At 33.8% G+C, this 19,676-nt stretch overlaps 2 protein-coding genes across 2 annotated transcripts; one reads left to right on the forward strand and one right to left on the reverse strand.

The window, feature by feature from the left end:
* The first annotated feature begins 7,470 nt into the window (after window positions 1–7,470).
* Window positions 7,471–12,722, forward strand: LOC132036200 (leucine-rich repeat receptor-like serine/threonine-protein kinase At1g17230). The gene is made up of 3 exons (XM_059426469.1): window positions 7,471–11,131; window positions 11,430–11,813; window positions 12,466–12,722. Exons 1-3 carry the CDS (start codon window positions 8,227–8,229, stop codon window positions 12,480–12,482), a joined length of 3,306 nt encoding a protein of 1,101 aa, XP_059282452.1. The 5' UTR covers window positions 7,471–8,226; the 3' UTR covers window positions 12,483–12,722.
* Window positions 12,723–14,376: 1,654 nt separating this feature from the next.
* Window positions 14,377–16,199, reverse strand: LOC132036815 (serine/threonine-protein kinase WAG1-like). The gene has a single exon (XM_059427205.1). The coding sequence runs from the start codon at window positions 16,070–16,072 to the stop codon at window positions 14,606–14,608; it is 1,467 nt and encodes a 488-aa protein (XP_059283188.1). The 5' UTR covers window positions 16,073–16,199; the 3' UTR covers window positions 14,377–14,605.
* Between the last annotated feature and the right edge of the window lie 3,477 nt (window positions 16,200–19,676).

The following is a 19,676-nucleotide window of genomic DNA, read 5'->3' on the forward strand; positions in this document are numbered from 1 at the left end:
CTAGTGCGGTTTTGCGTAAAGTGCAAGAAAGTGTCTTTGGACTATTTAAAGTCAAAAAGCAGGACCGGTTGGAAATAGGCATGACTGAGATCATTTTTACATGCAATTTCCACGCTATGCCTCTATACTTGATCTATGTCATTGATTTTGCTGACATTGTGACCATTGATGAGTTCAGTGACGAATATATGTTACGAAAACCGCTTGGATCCCATATTAGCACGATTAATGGACCAAATTGCTTAGAGATAGGAAAATGTGTGCACTATAAAGTTTTTGGTTATGTACAATTTTTCAGAAATCTTTGGTCCAAGTGGGAGATTATTAGAAATTCTCTATTTAGTGGACTCACATATTTAATATAATTGTACATAGATTGCTATCAATTAAAGACGCCCATTTTTATGATCTAATATAGTGTTATTTTTATGGGCTGTATATAAATCTTATGTTATAAGGGATGGATTGTATATGCGTAGAAACCTAATTAACTCTCTAGTTATAATTGATGGGTTCATAGCTGAAGAGTTACGCCTCTTCAGAAAGGTTGCCTTTGAAGAGTTATATCTCTTCCGAAGAGGTGTCTCGCTATTATATATTGGTTGTGGTCCCTAAGTGCATTCTTGAATTCTTTCCTCTCATTTCCCCATTAAAGAAGTGTCGCCAAAAGTAACAAGACTTAGAAGATCCTGCCTTCCTTCTTTCGATTCTTATAATGGATCGAGGTAAGTTATATACTAATCTTGTATTTTGATATCTCTGTCTAATGATTTACTTGTGATCATGTGTTGTTAATTAAGTTTTCCAACAATAACGAGACTCTAGATGCTTTAGCATGAAAAACTTGAATCCTCGTTCGATTGACTGTTCAAATGTGCAGAATAAAAAGTTCTATTACGAAGAAGATTAATAATTAATATAATCTCTTTCATATAATCTGGCCAATAATAACTTCTCGATTTCAATAGTTGAAGTATTTAATAAACACTCAGAATAACTAAAAATAGAATATTCGATATAAGTTTAAATTTAAGTTATAGTACATATATATATTTGGGCTTTGTTGACTCCTACAGAGGTAAGATCCAGCGAATCGAAAATAATTAATTGAGAATTTCAAACCTTTTTATGGAACAAACATATGAATATGCGTGGATCGTAGATACGTTTAATTTATTCAACTTTCAGTTCCTATGCAGGACTTATTCTTTTTCCAACGGCAACAAAAAGTTTTCGCCGTTTGTAGACTTTTCAGAGTGTTCTATTGTTAAGCATAAGTATATGACTCTTTCAATCAGTTGGTCTATTCAACGAATAATAACAGTTCTTTTTATCGATATGTATCGATTGAAGTCTATTCTGTCCTTAGTGCAACTAATTTTAAGTAAAAAGGATAAAGAGTAATTGCTCGGTGTAATTGGTATGACAGATATCATTTTTCGGAAAATATTTTACGTTAATAATACATAATTTGTTACCACTTCACCAAGCATGAAAAACCTGTATCATTAAGCAAGTATTATGTGTGTGAGAGGAGACTTACCAAAGCTGCTGCAGAAATTGAGAATAAGATGATGACTGAATATTACTTTATTTACTATAATATGGACCATCATCAAGTCAAAATGAGTTGGTACATATAACATAACAGTACTAACAAAAATAAACCACTCATGTCTACAATGGGATGAAATTCATTACTACAGTTGAAAGTTTAGTTTGCTTTCCCTGTGAATAATGGGGTTATTGTCACATCATTTACTGTTTGTATGTACTACCTTTCCACATCTAATCAAAAAGACACAGTACATAATACAACCATCAACTAATGACCAACCCAACAATATAAAATCACTCAGGTCAACCATTTTTGCTCTTTAAAAAAAAAAAAAATGAAATATTTCCGAGTAACTAGACTACAGAATATATAAGAATATAATTTTACAAAAAAATTGACAAATAAAGTTTCAATACTAGGCAATAACACACGCATCAAAAAGAAGAACCAAGATATATACGTACAAAATTAGAAAATGTATGAAAAATAATCCCATGAAGCAAATGAGGCTTTGACAATTCAAGGAAAACTAAAGAGAAAAAAAGAGAGGTGTGAATTTTTAATTATACGACAATAGCGTTGCGTATATTATTAAAAAAAAAAAGGAAAAAAAGAAGAAGAAGAAGAAATCTCTCTCTCTCTCTCTCTCTCTCTATATATATATATATATATATATATATATATTATAAAGTTAGCGATAAAATTGAGGTGATGGACACACTCTTTATAAATTTAGAATACCATTTATCTTTTTTCTCCTTTTTTTGGACTTTTACCTCATTTTTATTATGCTATGTATTACAAAATAAACCAAAAGCTACTCTCTTAATTACAACTTTTAATTTTATTTAATTGCACCCTTTCCCCTTCCTCTATAACCGTTTTAAAGAGTATCATTTACATATGATTTAATTGGTCTTTGCTGATCCGTATGGCAGCAAGATAAGCTTCAGAAAATTGTTACATGGCTGCAGCAGGTATCCTCTTTTTCTTGGAACGTCTGTGCTATTTTTCTTGAGTAGAGACTAGGCTTCCATTGATCAAGCAGCCTTCTTTGCCTTTCGTTCCTTATTTAACTAATGAATTGGTTTGTTTTTTCTAATCTTATAGGACATAATTTGGCAAGCAGATTAATGAATTATTTTGCGGTAATTTTGAACATACTCCTTTTGGTACTCCTTCGACGATACTTCACTTACTTCTGGTCACGTATCTCCACAAAATATGAGATATATGACTAGATAGAATTTACTACATGCAAATTAAAGGTATCTCTTTTTCCTTGTAATTTCAAAAAATTTACGGCTTAATTTTACTTCATATGCCTTGTATATTTGCTCCTTTTGATTTTATGGTTTTCATTTCTTCGTAGTTCATTGTTTCTCCAAGTTTCTCAAGAAAACTGTCATTGGTTGTGTTCATTCGAAAACAATGAACAAATCCTCAAGTTTCTTCCTTTATGTTACACATGATTTTTTTTTAAAATTCTTTACTGTATGATTCTATATATCTATGATGGAAATTATATTTCTTCTCTCTCTCACTTACATCTTTATTCTTCTCTGCACTATTAAAAAAGTACTTTAACAGTTATAAGAAGACAACAAAGGGTCACAATGGAGGAGTTAATAGCAACCGTTTATATTCTCCCATCCGTTGCCTCTAATGAATAATCATTTTGAGAATGCTCGTGAACATTTTTTATTTTTTTTTGAATTTAAAAATTCTGATTTTCCGCTCTTTGGATTTCATTGTTTAATTATCTATCGTTTTTTTTTTTTCCCGAATTGATTTATTTTGTTATTCTTTTTAGGTTGCCCAGGTCTTCAATTTGAAAGAACATGAAAATCTGATCTTTGCCTATGATATGCTTGCCAATGTTGCCTCAATCTGATTGTAGAAAGTAAAAGATCAATTTATTCTATACTTTCGCTGATGTTTGTGTTTGAAAAATGTAGGCTTGATCAATTTAAAGCAGGGATCCTTCTATTTTCTAGCAAGTTTTACTCTTTTTCTTTTGGCAAGAAAGAAAGAAAGGAAAAGAAGAGAAATATTGGAAAGAAGAGTAATATTGGTTGCGGGAAATATCAATCTCAATATTCAAGGTGTTATTCTCATTAATATTTTTTCCTTTTATCCATCATTACTATTTTAATTTTGCACCATTTTTTAAAGCTAATGCAATAATTTAAAAAAAGAAGTAAAGATCAGTGGATGTAATTTCATAGCCACAAATTAAAAATAAAAAAAAAATTAAAGCCAAAAACTTCCCCATAAATTCACATAGTATATAGAGAAATTCTAAGGTCCATAAATTAGGACATTTAGGAAAAGAAATGATTAATGTATATGCAAACATATGAATTTGTGTGTGTGTATATATACGACTCTTTTTTGTGTATTTGTCGTGATAATGGTGAATTTTGCTACTCCCTTGGAATGTTATGAATATTTAACTTTTATGTAAATTTAATAATAGGACTTAAATAGCTGATTTTTTAAAATTTATTATGATGAGTTTTAACTTTTAAGTGACGCCTATTTAGTGTGAGTATTATTTTTCCTCGCATGGTATGGATTCTAAAATAGGATAATATATATGCAAAAAAAGAGATCTTAAACATATTAAAATCAGTAAACGAGGTAGTACCCAATATCCAATTCAAATATTATTTTGCTTAATCATCGTTTGGAAGGCCTCTGCCAAGTTAGCAATAGTGAGGGATGGAAAAGAACACATCATAACATGGAACTTTGAAGATTTCATACTAATTAGAAACAACAGAAGAAAAAAAAATACAAGATTTCTATTTTATTTTCTTTCTCTCTTATTCAAATTCACACATAATGATTTATGACATTAAGATTGAATTATATCTTAAATTTTGTTAACAACCGTGCGAAGCGCGTATCATTACACTAATTTATAAAAGAAAACAAGAAACTTTTGGAAGCAAATGAAGGAGGAAAATAGAGCCGCATTAATGCTCCGCAGAGTGGATCAGTGGACCGTATATTTATTATTTAGAATCGTATGTTTTGCTAGGAAGATTTTATTTTATTTTTATTTTTATTTTATTGTCATCGTCATCTTTTGAGCGCTCTTGGAAGAATAACAAGAAAAAGTTTCCTCGTTTAATTTACTTTTAGGATATGGTTTATGCACAATATCATCAGCCTCGTATTATTGACTTTTGCATGAAAGATTTTAATTCTCATTGATGGTTAACATTAAATTGTATATCCAACTAGGTTCTCACTCACTTTTATATATCAACCCTTTGAAGTTTGAAGAATTAAAAATTAGGTGTATTGATCAATACATTGCTACATGCTCCATCGATCATTTTGAATTTGAAATTTATGATTTTTGAATTCTAATAATTTTCAGTGATTGATTTTATAATAATAAATTAGACATATTAAATAATTTTTTCAGGTAAATATACACTACTAAAAAATCACTATTTCTCGACTGAAATATTTTCAGTGGCTATTTCCCACTGAATGTCGTTTAAAAACATAAATAGTATAATATTCACATGGATGAATTATAAAGTTTGGCGTTCGATAAGGCCGCTTTTCCATACGCATTTTTCCCGAGATTGTTCGGTGGAAAAATTATGCTTTATAGCACAAATTCCTCACTGAATATAGGTGGGAAAAACCTCTTTTTCTATTAGTGACAGATTTGCGCCAAAGCTACTGTCAACCTTACATCTGTGCCAGAAAAAGTTATGCGAAATGCACTAAAGGCTAAACGAGAAATACTTAGCTAGCCTAAAGTAAAAGCTAAAATTCTATACCAGAATGTTTAAATCATCAATAACTAGAAAACCGATAAATAACTTTTTTTCTCATTTCAACTTTACTACTCCAAAAAGGTATATAGTTTATAAATACCAATTATTATTAATAACTTCCTTAATAGGTGTGTCAAAACTTTAAACAACAGATAAAGCCCGGAAGGAGTAAATATTTAGATAATAATAATTTTATGGATCTAAATAATTGGTTAAAAATTAATCCGAGTCATCAACAATGTGTGATGTTTACTGGAAAAAATAATTATGTGGCGTCATTTGAGATGAGACGAGATTATTAGAACTTTTGACGTGTGCCTACCAATTTACCTATTCGTTGCTGATTAAGTGAAAAATTATTTGAGATAGAGACAAGATTGTCTGGACTTTAATTTTAATGTACCTACCATAATATACTGCTTATTTGCTGATTAACTGAAAAACTATTTGAGATAGAGACAAAATTGTATGAATTTCTTATTAATGTGCCTACCATGAAACCCATATTCTATTTATGCCAAACCCATTACTGAAAGTTTGGCTTATGGTAGGATACAATGTAACAGAACATTACATTTTTCCAATTCATCCACCCACTACTAATGGAGTATATCCCTAAGCTGACTATTTTCTTTAAGGATATCATGACGTTTGTAGACTAGTTCCAAGTTTGTAACAGGAAAAAGATAAAACGTCAAAGAAAAAGTAGTTAAAAAAGAGGAATTAATAACCATAAAAAGTTCTGATCGGATGATAAGTATTTCTTTATCTTTCAGATGTCTCAAGTTCGGCGCTAGAAATGATATCGCCTTGGGCATAGGCGAATTCAGGATTTCAAGAGGATAAATTCACCATTTGCTATGGGGTTTTTTTATTTCTTTTGCCTTTGATTCGTTGCAGCTTAGCGCCTATGAGGTTTTTTTGATTTCTTTCGCCTTTTGGTACTTGGATAATTAGAAATAAAGGACAAAAAACAAGTCATTAGATGTAATATAAAAAAGAAACACATTTTTTTTTCACTTTTGGGTAATTAGAATTATAGAAAAAAAGGATTTAGAAAAAGAAAAAAAAAGCATAAAACATGTAGGAGCTCAGGTTCGATCCAGTGAACTTGACAAAAGAAACACAAGCCCTAACCAATGCCCCACTCGACCTAGTTTGACCATGTGTTCCTTCAGTTAATATTAGATATATTTTCAGAATTATATACATAATATATCGAATTTAATCGAGTGACCATATGTTCACGTGATCCAAATTTTATACCTAAATTGCCTCTAGCCTTGGGAATAGAGTGTTTTACTCTCTAAAGTCTAAAGTGGACTGCTTGGCCTAATCTAAAATTAGTGACACCGGTAGGAAGCAAAAAATAAAAGAAAAGAGGGATTCAAACCCCAAAAATAAAGTTGTCTTTGGTAAGGAGTCTTTCACTCTCCAAAGTAGACTTTTTGGTTCTAATCTAAATTAGACGGACTAGAAAATCAATACTGAACACCTGGTGGAAGCCAAATTGAAAAGAGTAAGAGCCTGTTTGGATGGGCTTAAAAAAGCGATTATAATTTAAAACGAATTTATAAGAAAAAAAATAAGTTGGTGTAGTCAGAATTTTTCGGCTTATAAATTTTTAGATAAGTTATGTCAAACAAACCCAATTAATTTTTTAAGCTTATTTTAAGACAAAATGGCTTTAAAATTTAACCAAACAAACACTCAAAAAAAGTGAAAACGAACATAAAGCAACTTATAAGCCAATCCAAACGGGCTCTAAGAGTGGATTTGACCCCTAGAAATCAAATCGTCTGGTCATTTGCGCTTTTTTCCCTATTTTGTGTTGGTCTTTAATTTTTGCACTTGAAAATCGAACTTATACCTATAAGGGCATGAGTTATGCCAACACTCATAATAATCTTATGGCCCTCTAGGCATAAGTTCGATTTTGAAGGACAAAAATTAAAGACCAGTCCATTTGAAGGGAAAACCTTGCAAATAGTTCTTTAATTTTGTCCCGAATCTAAATTAGTTGGACCAGAAAGCAGACGTCAAAAACCAGGAAAAAAAGAGTAAAAGGGATAATTAGAGAAGTCGAAATTCCAAGAATCCTAGTAGGCAAGACTTTCGTTTCAAATATTCCATATTGTTAGGCTTAGAAAGTTGGCTAAAGATAACTCCAAAGAAAATTTTCATGACCAATCTCTATCTCTCTTTTTCTCAACAACACTTACACAGTGTAAAGCAACAGAGTATTTGGGACCAACTAGAGAATGAAATCATTATATCTAGAATTACAGGAACAAGAAGGAGAATTAAGAGGAAGAAGATGAAACAACAAGTGGTTAATAAGGATTTGTCATATAGTTACATTCATTCACATATCACACTCACATGTATTAGTACTACTTCCATCTGTAAAGTTCTAGTTGACTATGCTTTGTGGTCCTTCTCAAGCTTCTTGCCTTATCAATCAATCAACTTTTAGCCAATTTGTTTCTCTATTTTCACATCCTTCATATCCTCTTTTTTGAATTCTCTTAATTTGTTTAGTAGCTAAACCCCATTTCTTGATTTGTAGAATCTTGGTGTTTTGCATGTCTTGAGTGGCATTGTTTCTGGTCATTAAGGTTAAATACAATCCAGGATTTCATGTTTTCTTTTGCTTCTTGCATTTGGGTTGGGTTGTATACTGACAGTTATGGGCCCTGGAATCTCAAACTTGCTTTATGGTATCTGTTTCTTGGTCTGCCAATAAGCTCTGCTACAACTTTTGGGCGTTGCCATACTCAGAATTTTCCTAGTTTTCATCCATAAAAATTGACATGACTTTTTAAAACTAAAAAGCATGTTATTCATGCCCTTTTATCCTTGGAAATGGCAATCCAACAGCATTTGTTTTTCGTGCTGTTGATTCTTTTCTTTGCTGGACTTGGCCAATCTTTAAATGAAGAGGGACTTGTTCTTTTGGAGTTCAGAAAGTCCCTTAATGACCCTGATAACAATCTTGAAAGTTGGAATTCATCAGACTTGAGTCCTTGCAAATGGGATGGTGTTAAGTGTAGCAAAAATGATCAGGTGATTTCTCTCCATATCGATGGCCGTAACTTATCTGGTAGTTTATCTTCAAGTATTTGTAAACTTCCTTACTTGAAAGCATTGAATGTGTCATCAAATTTCATTTCTGGTCAAGTTCCTGAAGATTTTGCACTATGTCAAAGTTTGGAGAAACTGGACCTTTGCACCAATAGGTTCCATGGGGAGTTTCCCGTCCAATTATTCAATATCACCTCACTTACACAGTTTTATTTATGTGAGAATTACATTCATGGTGAAATCCCTCAGGATATTGGAAACTTGTCACATCTTGAGGAGCTTGTGATTTATAGTAACAATCTCACCGGAAGGTTACCTGCTACAATAGGTAAATTGAAAAGGCTTAGAGTTATCAGGGCCGGACGAAATTATTTGGCTGGCCCTATCCCTGCAGAAATCAGTGAATGTGAAAGTTTACAAGTGCTTGGTGTAGCAGAAAATAGGCTAGAAGGGTCTTTTCCAATTGAGCTTCAAAAGCTAAAAAGTCTCACCAACTTAATTCTTTGGGCTAACTTTTTCTCTGGTGCAATTCCTCCTGATATTGGAAACTTTAGTAATTTGGAATTGCTTGCTTTGCATGAGAATTCATTCACTGGATCACTTCCAAAAGAGATTGGTAAGTTAACTAATTTGAGAAGGCTGTACATTTACACCAATCAGTTGAATGGAACAATTCCATGGGAAATGGGAAATTGTTCAGGTGCAGTTGAGATTGATTTATCCGAAAATCAGTTAAGTGGAAACATTCCAAAAAGCTTGGGAAAACTTTCTAACCTGAAGTTGCTTCACCTTTTTGAAAACAGACTACACGGAAAGATTCCGAAGGGACTTGGAAAGTTGAAGCTGCTTAAGAAGTTGGACTTGTCTATAAACAATTTCACAGGTAGAATTCCATCAGAGTTTCAGAATCTTGCATTCCTGGAGAATTTACAACTTTTTGACAATCACCTCAAAGGTCCTATTCCTCGGTTTATTGGCCTCAAAAGCAACCTTTCGATAGTAGACCTGTCCAAGAATAGTCTTGAAGGAAGAATACCTGCAAGCCTCTGTCAGTTTCAGAAGTTAACATTCCTCAGCCTCGGGTCTAACAAGTTGTCGGGCAATATCCCTTATGGCCTAAAAACTTGCAAGTCCCTCGAGCAGCTAATGCTAGGAGATAATCAGCTTACTGGAAGCTTTTCTGTTGATCTTTGCAAGCTTCAGAACCTTTCAGCTCTTGAGCTTTTTCACAACAGATTTTCTGGATTGTTACCTCCAGAGGTAGGCAACCTTAGAAAACTAGAGAGGTTACTTTTGTCACATAACTATTTTTTCGGGCATATTCCACCTGATATTGGAAAACTTGTAAAGCTTGTTGCTTTTAATGTTTCATCCAACCGGCTCTCGGGTGATATTCCTCATGAATTAGGGAAATGTTTAAGGCTCCAACGGCTTGATCTTAGCAAGAACTCGTTCATGGGAAATCTACCCAATGAACTTGGCAGGCTAGTGAACCTGGAACTGCTGAAGCTATCTGATAATAAGTTTAGTGGACAGATACCTGGTGAATTAGGTGGACTAGTCCGACTTACGGAGTTGGAAATGGGAGGAAACCTCTTCTCTGGTAGTATCCCCATTGAGCTTGGCCACCTTGGAACTCTTCAGATTGCTCTCAATCTAAGTCATAATGTTCTCAATGGCTCGATTCCTAGCAACCTCGGGAACTTGCAGATGCTTGAAACATTGTACTTAAATGACAACCAGCTCAGTGGTGAGATTCCAACGTCGATAGGGCAGTTGATGAGCTTGATAGAATGCAATCTTTCTAACAATAACCTTGTTGGATCAGTACCAAACACGCCTGCCTTTAAAAGGATGGACTCAAGCAACTTTGCTGGAAATGTTGGGTTATTCACGTCCAGTTCTAGCCATCCAGCCCCTTCGATTGCTCCAAATTCAAGCTGGTTGAAACACGGTTCTTCTAGAGAAAAAATAGTTACTGTTGTTTCCGCGACTGTTGGAGTGATCTCTTTGGTATTGATTGTAGTTATATGTAGGGTCATTAGAGGCAAAAAAGCAGCTTTTGTTTCAATGGAAAATCAAGTAAAGCCTGATGTCTTGAATAATTATCACTACTTTCCTCGAAAAGGGTTCACTTACCCGGACCTTGTTGAAGCGACTGGGAATTTTTCAGACAGCGCGATCATAGGAAGGGGAGCTTGTGGGACCGTCTACAGAGCTAATATGGCTGGTGGTGAATTCGTTGCAGTTAAAAAACTGAAGCCACAAGGAGAACTCGCGAGTGTTGATAGCAGCTTCCATGCTGAATTATCTACTCTTGGTAAGATAAATCACAGAAATATTGTTAAGCTATATGGTTTCTGCTACCATCAAGATTGCAATCTTTTGTTATATGAGTACATGGGAAATGGAAGCCTTGGTGAAGTACTTCATGGGAATAAGAAAGTTAGTTTACTGAATTGGAATAGCAGGTACAAAATTGCCTTAGGAGCTGCTGAGGGTCTATGCTATTTGCACCATGATTGTAAACCACATATCATTCACAGGGATATAAAATCGAACAATATTTTGTTGGACGAATTTCTTGAGGCACATGTTGGAGACTTTGGCTTGGCAAAGCTAATTGACTTCCCTTACTCGAAATCCATGTCTGCGGTTGCTGGTTCATACGGCTACATTGCCCCTGGTAAGCCTGTTTTTTAGGCATGTAATGATAATCTTATCAGCAATCCTTACTTAGATAAGCCGATTAGTTTCTTGATTTTTTTGGGTCGTTTTTCATTTTTGGCCCATCTGTTGAAATTAACTACGGGCGCTGGCCAAAATATACAAAACCTAGACATTGATTATGTATACTATATGTATATTAGATGTATATTTTTGTATAAAATATGTATATTATACGTATATTAATACTTAATATACAAAATCTATACTATTATTCTTTTGAGAGGTCCAAAAGTGTAATTATCCCATTTTTTCAGAATATGCATACACAATGAAAGTGACAGAGAAATGCGATATCTACAGCTTTGGCGTTGTTTTGCTGGAATTGATTACTGGTAGGTCTCCGGTTCAACCCCTTGATCAGGGAGGCGATTTGGTGAGTTGGGTGAGGAGATCAATTCATGAAAAAGTGGCATTAACTGAGCTTTTTGACAAAAGGCTGGATTTTAGTGCTGAAAGAACAAGTTTAGAGATGTCTCTAGTTCTCAAGATTGCTTTGTTCTGCACCAATACATCCCCTGCCAATAGGCCTAGTATGCGGGAAGTCATCGCTATGCTGATTGAAGCCCGGGAATCTGTGAGCACTTCGCCACCATCGCCAACATCAGAAACTCCTCTGAGCGAGCCTGATGCTAATAAAGGTGCGTAAAAACAACTTTCTCCTTAACGTTCAATTTCTTCACTATCACTTAACCACTTATCAATCAATACAGTCAGGACGCTCTATCACGAATCCTCTGTAAAAACATTTCACTATAAGGGCCAAATTGTCTTTGGAACTGATTTCTCATGTTATCTAATATTTTGTGTTATTTATAACAACATTTTACTATAACAACCAAAAAAATATCTGGACAAATGACACCGTTATAGAGAGGTTTGACTGTTACCAATTACATTTTTAGCAGCCCCAAAAGAAAGGAAGTCTCCTTTTCATGTCCATAATTCTAAATTTGGCTAACCACTACATGGAATTATTCACTATTGAATGGATGTTCTCAGAGGAAAATCAGCTAAATCACATACATGTATATTTACTAACAAGAACCAGTTTCTGCATTTGTTTAGTAGCATTTGTGTATTCATGCTATTCATGTCTGATATTTTAGATTCAGGTCTATGTTGCGCTAACTCTCCAAAAATGTTGCCGGAACCGTGTCGGATCCTAAAAAAATGCTCTACTTTTTGAGGATCGAAAACGCATTCAATGACATTTTTGGAGAGTCCGAGCAACATAGATTCAAAATATCATCCTGAGAAAACTAAAATGCAGCCATATTGTCTTATTTGCAGGTTCTAAGGAACCATAGACCGAAAAGAAAATGAACTTGCAGAAGTTGTGCTTCATCTCTAGCTGCCAAATTCTAGTAGAGTTAGAAGCATCTCATTATTCATGTACACATAACTACCTTGATACCATACTTTCCCCCTAATAATTAGTTGTCATTTCTTATCTATTTCTCTTCTAGCCACTTCAATGATTTGTCTGCACTTTAACTGCCTAATTGCATTCAGTTCTTTAGTTACTAATCAGTTGGTTATTTCTGAAAGCTGTTATTGTCAGAGTTGGCATTCTTGGTTTCCCTTAAAAAAAAATGTGCTTGAATTAACAAATACAGGCATGCCTCTCTATAGTAGCGTGTTTGCCTGGACTTTCTTTTGTCTATTATAGTGAATGAGTGTATACACCTATGATATCACGATACCAAAGTTGTAGCTAGTGCTTTAAATATGAATATAAATCATTAGAAATAGAAAATTTAGTATCGCAATTACCATCATAATAGTGCAAGGTAAAATCAATCAATATGACCAATAAAAGGATTGTGGTGTAGTGGTAAGTACTCCTTCATCCTTAACTAGTGGTCTTTGGTAGCCTTGGATATGGACCCTTTGTTAGGGAGCGTTTTACTTCAATGTGAAACTTTTCAGCGCGAATCTCAATTTAGTTGAGCCCCAATGCGGATATCGAATACCGGATGAAAAACCAAAAACTATTATAAAATGTTGTTATAAAGAGGTCTAATCGTAGTTAAAATTCAAACCTTGGTACAAATTTGACCACATCGTACATTCATGATAAATGTTCCTTTCGAGTAAGGTGCCATTGAGACCAGTCTTGCAAGTTGTAACTTAATTTTTGCAGAATTCCTTATGGTCGGTAGATGTTGAGCTGTCCTTGCAACTTTAATAAATGTGCAAATAGACTTATAATTTGTGATTTGCTGGAATTGTTAGGTTTCTATCCATTCTTAAATTATTACTCCTAAATATAATAGTGTAGTAGTATTAAGTTGGGCCCTTTACCCAGTTTCCCTCCACTAAAGTTTGGTTCTTATAATAGTGTTGCTGACTAATTGTAAGTCAAAACCTTGGAAACCCATATGCAATTTGCATGTCTTGTGGTACAATACCATATTGCTTCCACATGCCAACATATGCTAATGTTTAACCTTTTCTCATACATCAAAAACAATACGTAATTTGTTTGATGTCCCAATTTTAACAGTTAAATCACTCATTTTCTTTCTTCATTTCCTTTTGTTACTAAAACTTCAAATATGTAAGTTATACAATAATATTAGATATATATTATCCAGCAAAGGTAAGTTCCAATAACACAAAGATTGATCAATAATAACAAGACATCATGATGAGCATATTCACTTCTAACAGGAGGTATAATTATAAGAAGTGGGACAAAATCATTTCTTAAAAAAACAGATGCAAGCTCATCATTAGCATATGTGAGGAATATTATATAAGGAAGTTTATTTTCTTTTCAGTGGCATCTTTTACCAATTTACCAGACAAGAACATTTTTGGTCCAGCAACAACAAAGGACAACAGGGAAAGCAATTGGCTTTTCTTTGAAAAAAATCTATTAAATAGAGGTACACACACATCTATTGTGGGTAACTACTTCCCGTACCGGTATTTACATCAAATTATGTAAATTTATTATAATTAAATGATTTAATGAGGTGAATGCATGTTAATTAAATATCGTTAAGTACTAAAAATTTCTATATCATGCAACTATTATCTTGGTATGAACACAGTGCAAGTAATTTTTATCTTTATTGTGTTAAAGATTCTTATCGATACGCCTAGACTATAAGTTGATAAATTGGGTTAAATGAGAAAACATGTAAAAACAGCAAAGTAATTTTTAAAAGAAGCATAGAAGCCAATGACACAAAATTACCAATGATACAAAATTAAGTAAATTCTTTTTCTTCCATTACTTTCTTTTTCATTTACAAATATGTATATGAAATTTCCCTCAAAAAGGAAACAAACCAAGAAGGGAAAAAAAATGAACATCTCCCCCAAAATTGATGTTCTCTGCCACCTCCTTTACAAACTTGTACAAAATATAAAGTGGAAAAAAGACAATGTAAATAAATGGTTAAAAAAGGCTGAAATATATTCACGCACATTTTCTATCCATGTGATTAGTATGACAATAATAATTATGATTAGAATTTAAATTATACTTAGATCCCTTAATTCTCATTAGATCCCCCAACCTTTTCCACCAACAACGCCTTCTTCTTGGTAATGATGCTCCTCCGGTCACGTGACTGATCACGTGCGCCTTACTCTTACTCCTTTTTATAGTTATTCCCCGTACTTCCGGTGGCCGGTAAGTTCTAATTAACGGCCATTTTATTCCGTTAAAAAATGGGTGACGTTTAATGTCCGTTGCACCCCTAGCGCATCCTAGCCTCCTTCTTGGATCCTTAACCAATAATTTCTCAATCAAGTCTCTCAATTCACTCATTCCTGACTCGTTATTTCCTTGAGGGTTTTCCACGTAAAATTTCACTCCTTTACTGGACGCTATATTGCGCAGGGTGGACTCTTTACTGTTACCTTTAAACGGGGTCCTTCCGTAAACTAATTCGTATAGTAACACACCAAATGCCCACCAATCAACACCGTTACCGTGCCCGTCACTACTGATTAACTCCGGGGCTAAGTACTCGTGTGTCCCAACGCATGATTTTGAAAATGCACCCGTTGGCTCTGCGACGAACTCGGTCACCGTTTCTTCCTGTAGCCGGTCACCGTAGCAACTACTGCTGTATCTTCTCTTTGATCGTTCTTGAATCCTAGTGGTGAAATCTAACTTTGGGCACACGTCGGATTTGAAGCATAAGTCGAAATCCGAGAGCATAATGTGACCGTCCTCGCGAATCAGGATATTTTCTGGTTTTAAATCACGATAGACTATTCCAAGGGAATGTAGATACTCTAGTGCTATGAGTACCTCAGCTGCGTAGAATCTGACTGATTCGACAGGTAGCCGGTTACCAGGTTGCTTTCGGAGCAAGTTATGGAGATCACCATTAGGGCAAAAATCAATGAGCAAGCAAGTGTAGTGAGACACTTCTAAATGAGCGTAAAGCGTAGGGAGAAATGGGTGGTCTAAAGAGGAGAGAATATCAGCTTCTGTTTGAACATGAGAGAGTTTTTTGGCTGTAAGGACATCACGGTCAATAACCTTAAGGGCAAAATTGGCATGATCATAATCACGGAGACGACATAAGAAAACACGGCCGAGGTTTCCTGAACCGACAAGGCGGTGGAGTTTAAGGTGCCGGAGATGTAGAGCTCCGTCAGAGGAAAGTGTAGTTACTGCCTTAATTGCAGACCAATTCGGGTCGTGTTGTCGGTGTGCACGCCTGTGGAAGTTGGGGATTTCCGCTGAGGGGTTGTTTGTAGTGGAAGTACATGAAAGACGGTCGTTGAAGCTCAGTGTAAGGCTGCTACGAGCTAAACTGCTTCTAGCACTGAGTGTGCGATCACTTGTTGTGGTGGTAATAGAAGCACAACTTGTAAAGCTAAGATCAAGATCAGAATCGGGTGGATAAAGGGTGTCTAACTCTTCCATTTTTGTCTAAAATGGGTTATCAAAAGGAGAAAATTTTGGTGTTTTTGTTCGTTTAGCTTTGTAGAATGGGGTGAATTATTGAGAGAGGAAGTGACATTTGCAATAGTTATATAAAGAAGAATCGAATGAAGAGAGAAGGAGACTTAGGGGGACATACAATTAATGTTAATAACGTGGTTGGTTGACCCAACAGCAAGAGATAGAGACAAAGGAAAGAAGGGGGTAACAAAGTTAGGTTTTTAGGAAAGTTGACTTATAAGGTAACGAGATAATAGTAGTTTAGAGAACGGAGAGTTACGAGATTAAATTGGAAGGATGCTTCTAACGTGTTAGTGATAAGGAGGTTAGAAAGGCAATGGAAGCCGCCTAATTGACATTGGGATCTCTGCATTAGGAGAGTATTATAAGCTTGATTTAATTAGTGTGCACTCACCGTGTTAATTTTATTGCAGCATCGATATATTTTATTCTATTTAGTTAGTTAGTTGTGGTACTTCCCAAATTACTAAATAAAGAGATTAAGGCAATGGGTGAACATAGCCTTATATAACTACTTTTTGAATATTTAGATCATGTGAAATACTTTATTTGGCATAAAATCGATCTCCCAATCCATTCGACTAAGAGTTTCGAATATGAGCCACAAAAGCAAAAGAAAGACAATACATGTTGAGTTTCCACATCTACTTTAGCCGATTGGGATTAGTCTTTTATGCGGTTTTCCTCTATTGGCTTTAGTTTAGGATGAGCCCACTATCGACTTTTTAATTATGGAATCAAAGTCATATTCATCTCAATTCTTGATTTATTCAATGTTGGATACTTTTATAATCATATTATGTACACTTCAGTTGATGTTTGTGCATGCTGGGGTAGAGAACCATTGAGTCTTTTACATAGTTTTAGGATGAGATGATTTTTGTATATGATTTCAAATAAGTTTCATCTTATTAGCTAGTTTTTACTTTTTTGGATTAAATCAGGCCCAAAATTCATTTTATTATCAATACATGATATCGACCTCCCTATAAACATTGAATGATCTAACTTGCTTGTTTGAAAACTGATTCCTACTTCTCTTAACCCCTAAGTTAAGTAAGAACACTGAATTGAACTACATATAGTACTAGAAAATGGTATGAACCATCAATATAATATTTAGTTCACAAATAGTGTATAACTTTTTAATAAAATATATACTACTAGTACATTTGTGAGATTGCCGTGCGGCAACGGCGTTTAGCGTAGGGAATTGGTAAGAAAGTGAAGACTTTTTAGCTTTGTATGTTGGAGCTAACTCTTGCCAACCCTCTGGAGTCTATAGCCTCGAGTTTCTGATTCTACGTTTCTCACTGGTTTAATTATTGTCCTTTTTTTTGGACAAATAATTAATTTTGTCCATATGAGGACAACAGTTCTCATAGCATTAAATTAGCTGCAGTAGAGAACAGATGACCTTGGGATTTGCATAGTCCAACCCCCTCCAATTTTCTTTTCTAGTTCTATAAATAGTAATAATACTTAACCCAAATGTCCATATGAGGAGTAAATGAGTTCTCTGAATTCAGGCATTAAATTAGCTGCAGTAGCCTTCAAAGAACAGATGTTTTATTACCAAAGTTGGTTTTTATAATTTTCATTCAAAAAGTCCATCGATCCCCCTCCAATTTTCTTTTCTAGTTCTATAAAAGAAGAATTAATAAGATAATTTGGTATTGTCTTTTGCTATCAAAAGATGCCAGAATCTTTTTTGCTAGAAATAAATCCAGTCGATCCATGACCAAAGAGTGATTTTATTTGTATTAAAATTACAGAAAAATGTTCAGTAATAATGGCTATATCTTCCCAACTAAATAAAAACAATGATTTTATAAGTAATGTGACCATTTTGACATTAAACAGTGACGCTAGTTGCTGCAATCTTACTAATTATTGATAAATTTTAATTGTTTAAAGTTTGTTTGATCATTGCTATAATGTACAGTTTTTAATAACTATAGCCAACAAAACTTTCAAGATTGTTAATTGGTGGACGCTTATATGTGTCGCATTTTATCCTCATAAGTCGAAGTTCTTATTTGACAATCATAAATCAGTGGAAAGCTCAATTTTAGTTTATTTTTTATCTTCTAGCCATGGTGTTCGACTTTTTAAAAAAGTAATATATATATTTAAAGTGTTGATATGTTATAGTATGTCTTAGTATATTTTTTTTGCTAGAAATATTAGTCGATCCATTTAATCTTATTTGTATTTTACGAAAATGTTCAAAAATATCTTTAAATTATTGGAAGAAGTATTTGTACACTTCGTTTGCTTTTAAATAAAACAGTATATACCTTTCCACACATCACGATGTAAACATTAAAGCGTTGCTCGATTTTTGGTTAACAAAATAATTTACTACATCTCTACACTTGGAAAGCGTTAATATTTAAGAATGGCCACCACTATCTCCACAAACAGACTCCATCAGTAACTTTTTTTTGTTGAGTTGGAAAAAATAATAGCAGCAGCAATATAACACAATCAGTAAATTAAATCAAAATAATAATCACACTAATAATACATCAGAGTTACTGAATAAATTTAATTGGACATGTGTCTTGTTGAACACTGGGTTCCCCTTAACCTTCATGTTACTTGCTCTTTTTATTAATGGATGTATTTCACTTTTGTACGTAAAATAAATCAAGTGGTGGATAAATCCTTAATGTAACGAACCATGTGCCAGAGTAACTATATAGAATTCATTTTTGGACAAGTTTAGTTCCCAATATTTTGAAATACAATTTTTTGACAATGCTAAGTACTCTTTCAAGGCAACTAGACACATTTATTCATGCCCAAAAATAGAGTTGATTTTTCAGCATTTTCTCATTAATCACAAACCCCTAGTTTCGCTAAACTAAACGAAATTATTGATCCTTCTTATCCAATTAAAAAGTACTGTACTTTTGAAATAGTAAAAAGGAATTATTGGAGCAAAATCAAGTGGCCAAAAGCTCTACTTCACGATTTTTGGCGGCATTAAAACAAGATAGCAAAAACATATGGTTGTGGTAATAATGCTGTTTAATCACACATAACATATTGTTGTTATTATACTATCTTAAACTAGATTATGCATTGTAGAAAAAGAAGAAAAAACTTAGGAAGTCTTTTCATAGAATATAATGACGGTTCCTTAATCTAAATATTAAGTACTAATTTTTTTCACATTTCCCCCCAAAAAATCTTGGAAATCTTTTCCTTATATCATAGACTCCAAGCAATATCCCTTACAGAACGGTGCCATAATTAGGAGCTGCTCCTGATTCCCCATCATTCATTGAGCAACTTGATAAATTTTAATTAGAGTCTCTATAATTGACAATTAATTATACCAATAATTACGTTTTCTATAAAGGTTCGTACGAGTTTTATTCAGCCAATGAAAACAGAAATATATTAAACAGAAGCCGGAATAATCGATATATAACTATCAATTTTAACGTAGCTTCAGCTTTCAGCTTGTTGAAATACAGGGATGTTGCTAGCTTTCGAATAAGATATGTTTTAGAATCGAATAATTTGAAAGTGGCATCCAATATTGAAATATAAA

The sequence above is a fragment of the Lycium ferocissimum genome, chromosome 11, assembly GCF_029784015.1.
Source record: "Lycium ferocissimum isolate CSIRO_LF1 chromosome 11, AGI_CSIRO_Lferr_CH_V1, whole genome shotgun sequence".
NCBI classification, from domain to species: Eukaryota; Viridiplantae; Streptophyta; class Magnoliopsida; order Solanales; family Solanaceae; genus Lycium; species Lycium ferocissimum.